Source organism: Olea europaea, unplaced genomic scaffold (assembly GCF_002742605.1).
Source record: "Olea europaea var. sylvestris unplaced genomic scaffold, O_europaea_v1 scaffold2847, whole genome shotgun sequence".
Classification (NCBI taxonomy): domain Eukaryota; kingdom Viridiplantae; phylum Streptophyta; class Magnoliopsida; order Lamiales; family Oleaceae; genus Olea; species Olea europaea.
In genome coordinates, this window is record NW_019246987.1 from 68,140 (window position 1) to 76,336 (window position 8,197).

The 8,197-nt window shown below is 33.3% G+C and overlaps 1 protein-coding gene across 1 annotated transcript; it reads left to right on the forward strand.

The window, feature by feature from the left end:
• Nucleotides 1-5,267: 5,267 nt before the first annotated feature.
• LOC111384118 (ethylene-responsive transcription factor ERF003-like) lies at nucleotides 5,268-7,015 on the forward strand. Its single transcript, XM_023008357.1, has 2 exons — nucleotides 5,268-5,543; nucleotides 6,546-7,015. Exons 1-2 carry the CDS (start codon nucleotides 5,377-5,379, stop codon nucleotides 6,994-6,996), a joined length of 618 nt encoding a protein of 205 aa, XP_022864125.1. The 5' UTR covers nucleotides 5,268-5,376; the 3' UTR covers nucleotides 6,997-7,015.
• The last annotated feature ends 1,182 nt before the right edge of the window (nucleotides 7,016-8,197 follow it).

Consider the following 8,197-nt stretch of genomic DNA (forward strand, 5'->3'; position numbering starts at 1 on the left):
ATCAGTGTTACTATCAACTGGCTAAAGTGTGCAAAAAAAATTATTCAGATTCCCATATCTATGCATATCCATAAAAGAAATTTTAGTGCTAATCACAAGTGTACACTGTGTAACTCCAAATCATGGCAAATTGATACGAAAATATACCAAAATAAAGCAAACCCACAATTAAATGCCAGAAAATTAAAAGATTATACAAACGCATGCATTTATATAAAAACATAAAATCATAAAAATTACCTAAAAAACAGAAATCATGTATGAATCAGACAGAGCATGTTTTTCTTCTCCAAATCAAGCAAAACATCAACAAAATCATCGGAATCTGCTACTCATTCACACCAACTTTAAACATATTCTGAAATTACTTTAAGCACTAAGTCATTCATAAATATAAAAAATTTTGGGATTTGCTAAAGTGTCCAGATTGGAAAATTTGCGCCCCCAACGGTATGGGCGTATGGTGCAGAACTACCAAGTCCAAGTGAAGAGGCAACTCAAGAATAGAAGAGCTGCAGACTTAAGACTTCGAACGAGTTCTCAAAGATTTTGGGAATCACTGACCTGAAGGAGACGACACTGAGGCAACGACTCACGAGCAGGCTGCTATATTTTCAGATTTTGAAATTTTTTGATTGTATTTCAGAATCAGGTTTTGGCCCTTTGGGTCGGTAGCCATTGCTATTATTTAAAAAAAAAAATTGGTTGGGCCAAAATTAGGCCCCCTATGGTCCTGGGCCTGAGGCGCCGGCCTCATTGGCCTCGGCCCAAGACCGGGCCTGTTAGGTACCGAGATGAGGTTTCTGCTCTGTTAATCAATGTACAGATGCGAAGTATGGGAAGCGTGTACACATTCTTCCTTTGGATGATACCATTAAAGGGGTTACTGAAACTTGTTTAACGCTTACCTAAACGTAAGTCTCTAAAGCCTTTAAACTTGTGTGACTTGTCGAAGTCGTTTAGTCTAATTAAACATTTCTGCCGTTTCCTTTGTGATACGTTAGATCCTTGTCATTTTGTGATAAATCTAAATGTTCGTTTTTGTTTATTGTTCCATTTTGCGTGAGTCTATGAGTCTATAATGAATTCAGTCTATATTGAGTAGAATTTTAATAGAATTTTTTTCCATTCACTTAAATGTTTCTAGAAACGGTCATTAGAGTTTGAATGCATCAAATCATGTTCTTTTACATGCATAAATTGTTTTATAATTGTCAATTTCCTGTAAAGGTCCACCCTGATTTCTCTTGTATTTTAGCATTACTGATAGTTCCATCTTAAGTTATCTAATGCGTGGACGAATACTTGTGATATTTATCATCTTACTCTAATCATGTCATGTTGTTTATCTGGTCATACACAGTGGGCTACAAGACCAAGAGGTGGAATCAATGAATGGCTATACTAGCTTCCTGATTTGTAAAAAGTTTTTATTACATTATTAGTCCGATTTTATAATTACTCCCGAGTTCTGATGGCTATAAGTGAAAAGAAATCAATGTATTTACCTGTGGAGAATGGTCATCCTGCAAGCATGTCATCTGTATTGGAAGCTTGCGTAAAAAATATTGTAAGGTTGGCTAAAGAAACTTCTGTGAAGTAACTCTGTTCTCAATTCTGTTACACTCTACTTATTAAGGGAAAGATCATCCCAATGTAGCCAAAGCAAACATTAAGTTGAGGATATAATTCAAGAGAATCAACCACATTTAAGGCACTAATATTACCTTCAAAATAATTCAGTTCGTGCATTGCACGTGCAAAGACTAATGTGTGTGTATATATGCGCGAGCGTTTCGTCCTTGTAACATATGAAAAGCATTTTTCTTTCCATTCTACTATTTGAACTTTTGATTACATAGCATGAAAACGGCTGCCCTTTATAAATTCAGTAGTCAGTATTGAATATTGCTATTTATTAAATTTATAGCTAATATTGATAATTTTTTTACAATTATTTTTTATATTATTAAGCCCTTGTTTGGGCTCTATTTTAGTGGGGTGTTGGGAAGAAGTGTTTATTGGAATAGTAATTTCTTAGAGAACGTAGAGTTAAAAATAAATAAAAATTACTAATAATTTGATTTTAATCACCATCACATGGGTACTTAATGCACTTTTGCTACCATTGATATATTTTATTTTGCAATGGGGGAAAAGGAGGGTGTTAGCTATTGAGTACATGAGAAGAAAGGAGTATTTTTTTCTAACTAATTATATTTTTTATTCTCAAAGCACGCGTAATCTTATCTTTCTTTTTCTTTATTCTTTTTCCCTCAACTGAATTGTTCAAAACTTTGAAAAATTAGAATTTTACCATTTACGTTTTGAAAATTCCCATCTCAATTATTATTATTATTATTATTATTATTATTATTATTATTATTATTATTAAGTTTATATCACTTCTAATATCTTATGACACGTGTCATTAATGTACTACTAATTCAATTAATGAACGTCACTGTATAGTAGAAAATCTATTGTTACACATAGATCTTACTACTAATTCAATCAATGAACGTCACTGTATAGTAGAAAATCTATTGTTACACATAGATCTTAATTTATAGACGGTGCAATAAAGAAACCCACCACACTATCTACAGGAACTTGGCATGTTCCACGAGGACTAATAACCGACAAATCCACGAGGACTAATAACCGACAAACATTCTTCGACACCCACTAATGACCAAGTCTAGTCATGAATCAACCGGACTACTATACAAGTTTGATGTTATAACTCGATCTCAATTGCATAACAATCAGTGGGTTGAGCACTTCTTGAGCCTCCTTACCCATTATGAGTTTATTGGTAGTTTCAAACATATGAATTTATGACATGATACTGTGACAAAATATGATCTTAATCATCTTTAAGAACAGGATCCCACAATACCTATAAGAGAGACATTGTATGTCAGGCTCGCTATCATTTTCACATTTTGTACAAGTATCAAAGTAAATGAAATTGAAACCTTATAACTTCTACAAATTTTCTGCTAACAAATAATATAACTTAATTTGAGTCGAGTAAGTATATGAGTGTCTTTAATCACCACACTACTTTAATAAAGGAAAAACATATGTTGTAGGCGCTTTTAGATACAAGAAAATACTTTAGTGCACACAATTTGACAACAAAATCTATAGACAAGTATTAAATGTCAACATCAACATTAAAAAGAATGTAGAAATATTAATATCACAACATATAAAGGAGCCGCTGATTAAGGTAAAGACACTTAAACCCTATCTAATTGGCTCTTCAAAATCAAGATGAGCGTGGAAAAATGTATGCAAATTGCATTCTCGAGTTGCGTAACCTACGTAATAGGACGGGATTAGTCAAAAATAGCTGCTATAATTATGGGAATGAGATGTCACATGAAAACATTGTAGGATAAAACGGTTTTGTTTGAACAGTTTTTGAAATTATTTTATATCAATTAGAAAATTTTAAATTAAAATCAATTTATTTTATTTTTTAAATCAAATCATTTATTGCAATTTTATTTTATCTCACATTACGATTTTAACGATATAATACTTTGTCACATGACAATCAGATTCATTAATTAATGATGCTATGATGTATTTTAATATATTGAACCAGCGTTGGAGTTAGGATATTTTATTTGGATGGATAAAAATTATATAGAAAAATCATTATAAATAATATTATTATAATTATTCCGGACATATTTTCATATTCTGAAAACATCGTATAATTACATCATTATCAATTTTATTAAATATATTTTCGCAATAGATAAAATACTGCTTTGTTCTATTACTAAATCCTTGCAAGAAATTGCTAACTAAAACCCTCCAAGAAGTACATGGAAATTGTACACATCAGAGATGAAAATTGAATTCTCAATTTCCTTGGCTCCGGCTCCGGCTCCAGCTCCGGCTCCGGCTCCAGCTCTGGCTCCAACTCTGTCGCTACTTACAACTACTCCAAAACAAAAAGTATAAGAAGAAAAAATTCGAAAAACCCCATAAGTAAATACAGAAAGACAAGTACGTCTCATTGAAAGAGAACCCAACTATTAATTCAAATAAAATGTTAGAATATAAATCAACATAATGCTACCCAGATCTAGATAACCCCAATTCACGAAAAGCACATATTTCATTTTACCCAAAAAAAAAAAAAAAACAAAAACAAAACACATATACATATATACTGTACTTGGCTAGCATTGTCTGAAATTTGGGACTTGACTACTTTATCATCAATTTGGATGCTTCGAGTGGCAAACTCAACCCCGATCATCAATTTGATTCGAGATTGAACTCATTTCGAGTGAAACTCGATAATAAATTCGATTCGTCCACACTCGAATTGCATATCAACGCCACCTCAAATAAGAAATCGTAGTCATCTTCGGCTCAATACCATTATTACATCCTCTCTCTCTCTCTCTCTCTCTCTCTCTCAAATTTTCCTTTAAGTGTTATAATTTGTTAATTGCCTATCTTAATCTTAGTCCTTACCGCTTCAAATCTCATGTATTTCATCCAGAAAATTCCCATAACCGCAGAATAGAACTTCATCAAACTTTAAAAAAAATAATAAATTAATTAATTAATTAATTTAAAAAATTAAAATTAAAATTTTGTGGGTGGTCTTGCCCAAGAGTGGCACCGCATTTGCATTGAACAATAATTCAAACATCACTGATGATAAATAATGTTATTTTTAACACTTTTGTGCTACGTAGCATTATTCATCTAGAAATCATGCCAAAATTTTTTGTACCTAAAATTTTCCACTATAATAAATACAAGCAGCCTATTCTACACACTATACTTGTAAAAATAGTACCGACATCCCAACTCAAGATCCATCATTTCTTGCAACTAATTACTTATCATTAATCTACGCTCATCATTAGTCAACACAAAAAGCATATTCGAGAAATAAAGCATTTAAATTGTAAATAGATAGATATGAATGATGAAGAAGTAAAATTCTTATGAATCTCTCGAGAGCAAAACATAGATATAGCCCTTGTTTTATTTAATTAGAAAAATTAAAATTTAAGTTAAAGTCTTTAATTAACAACCATATATTTCATGTAACTTACAATTTTCCAACTATATATTTTATCAGCTTTTATCAAAATATACTGTAAAAAAAAAAAAAAAAAAAAAAAATTTTTTTNAAAAAAAAAAAAAAAAAAAAACTTATTTTAATATAAATCAAACATTTAGTAAATCTTGTTTACATTTTCACATTTTTCTTCACTCTCATTAGAAAGCAAGGAAATAAAGGTATAGAAAATCTGGTAGGTCCAATCTCATTGTGAAGCCGCAAAGGATGCCTTCAACCCCTTCAATTCTAGCCCCCCAAACTCCATATCGATGCCATCGTCATTCTCTCTCAGACATTTTCACAAGCAACAGGCATTTTTCAACTCAAAACCTTCTGCTTTCTCTGTACCAACAATGGCTAGATCACAACAGCGATACCACGGCGTTCGCCAAAGGCACTGGGGCTCTTGGGTCTCCGAAATACGCCACCCTTTACTGTAAATTCTCTCTTACCAATTGCTGCTTATAATACCGCGGTTAATGTGTATGATGCAATGTCTCAGTCAGTTGTAGGCTACTGTTCTTACGTAGGTTGATTTCACATCTAAATCTCTCCCACAGTTCATATTCCTCCTTGAACTTCCTAGTCCGAGATAGTTGAAGCAAATTTTATGATAAAAACCAGAATAATGCTGGGTGGCCATGATCCCTTTAATTCATTGTCTAATGGAGCTTACTGCCACCTAGACTAGTAATCGAGATTGGTGATGCCTTTATTCTTAAAACCGGCCCTTGCATTCTAGTGTGATTTATTTTCTATGAAAGATCTTACCTATATTCTTATGTACAAGTTAAAATGTGGTGATGTGTTTGGCATTTTTTATCATCACCTGTGGCCCACACATTGTGAGCATCCGGCGGAATTCTGTGAGCCATTTTTCTATACGAATGGCTTTATACTTGACTAGTACTGGTGGCAGTGGGTTCCCAATCCATTATTCAGTGGAGCCCACTGCCACTTCAAGTATTCAACTGGATATCATCAAAATTTGACCCCACATGCAAATCTTATTTATCTACACAAGATCTTATATATATTCTGTGTAAAAGTTAAAATGTGACGATGATATTTGAATTTAGAGAGCTTCTGGGGCACCATTTTTTGCTCATTATTAGAAGAAACATAGTCTTTGCAAAATGTAAGTTGTGAGATAAAAGAACCCTTCACCCATTCCAATATAAAGATTAGTCAATCAAATGATAGATAGTAAATGGGTTAGTTTGAAAATAAATGACTTGCTAGTCGTAGAATATTTTTCTAGTCAGATTTAAACCTAAACTCAAATAAAATTTCTTCTAAAACTGAGGTGGAAAATGGCAAACAAACCGGCATTTAGCATGTTTGTCTATTCTAATACGACAAAAGAAGTGCCAAATTTTACTCTTATGCGCTTCTTATTCTTGGATTGATGTTGTTTTAAATGTTTTGGCCTATGCAGGAAGACAAGAATATGGCTCGGCACATTTGAGACAGCGGATGATGCAGCACGAGCATATGACGAGGCTGCAAGGATCATGTGCGGAACAAGAGCACACACGAACTTTGCAGACAGCATGAATGAGCCTCAATTTTTGTCATCGAAGTTTCTTTCTGCAACTCTAATGGCTAAGCTACAAAAATGCTACATGAAATCTCTCGAAATGGCCAAGAAACCAGTTATGAATAAGCTAAATGAAGTGGAACAAACTCAATGTCCTAATGACTTTGCATTTGTTCAAAGAGATGGTCAAATTGGGGTCGATTTTTCAAGGGATTATGTGAATTGTGAAAGCCAAATAGGGAGTAATGACGATCCATTTAAACCTTTGGAAGATGATCATGTAGAGCAGATGATTGAGGAGTTGATTGACTATGGCTCGTTAGAGCTTTGTTATGTTATGGGAGAATGAACAATTAAGTGTACCATCCCCCCCCCCCTGTTTTTGACGCCTTATTTCAAGGAAGACGGTAATATTAGTTTCATATATAGTATTGAACTCGACTAGACATCACTATGTATAAAATATTAACTTTTTTTTCTTTACTATTATTCTGCTCAATCCAGCTTGGTAAACATGCACTATGTTAGATACTCTTTTGTCCATAAGTTTATCTTAATATGAAAGGCCAAATCCCGTTTGGATTTCATTTTTGTAAAAATAAGAATGAAAAATATAGCTGTTACGGAACCCACATAAGAGATATAAAGTCAAATATTGTGACATGATGTAATGGATAACGATCATATTTTTTATTTTTGTGGCCAAATAATGGAAATCAAACGGGGGCTATGTTTGAATCTTGGATGAAATACTATCAGTAAGGTTGAATTGTTACCAAAAGTTATTGGATTGGTACCATGAACTATAAACTAGTTGGGACGTACGGTAAATGTTATCCCTTGTCTTTCTTCTTTAAGGTGTCTAATCCTGCTTTACACCGGAAATCAATTGTTATCTTCCTCCTATTTTAACTCAAGATTTTGTTTACAAAAGATTATTGGTAAAAGGAAAAAAAAAAAAAAAAAAAAGTGATTATATGTCTAATCAATTGCATGGTTGGAACTAATTAGTGATGTCTATTTTGAGTGCAGAGTGAATATGGAATATGGCAACTCGACCAAGGTGGTCTATTCGGTCGACCCAACCAACATTTTCTTGATGTAGCTTGGGCCAATTGTTATAATCGATGTCTACTTGTTCATATTTTGTAACACAATCTAAAAGGTTGAACCCCAGTTTTGAGGGCCCCCATCGTCCCACTCCTAAAGTATCGTGAGGGAGGTAAATCGCAGGATGTACCCCAGCGGGTTAGGGAACAAAAACTTACCCGTACACTAGTGCCCACAAAAAGTCGAATTCCATAACTCAGAGATCGAACCCTCACACTGCGGCTGTCAATAAGGATGAAACTAAATCACTCATATCATTTGCACCACTGAGTTATGCTCCGGGTGGCGCTTGTAACACAATCTATATTGCACAACAAGTGATGTCATATATTGTTGATAATAAACTATCAAAAAAACTAAAAATCAGATACCAAAATATAAAATTAACACAAGAATCTAATAAGAAAATTTTCAAGGGAAGCTTTCCAAATAAAATTCTT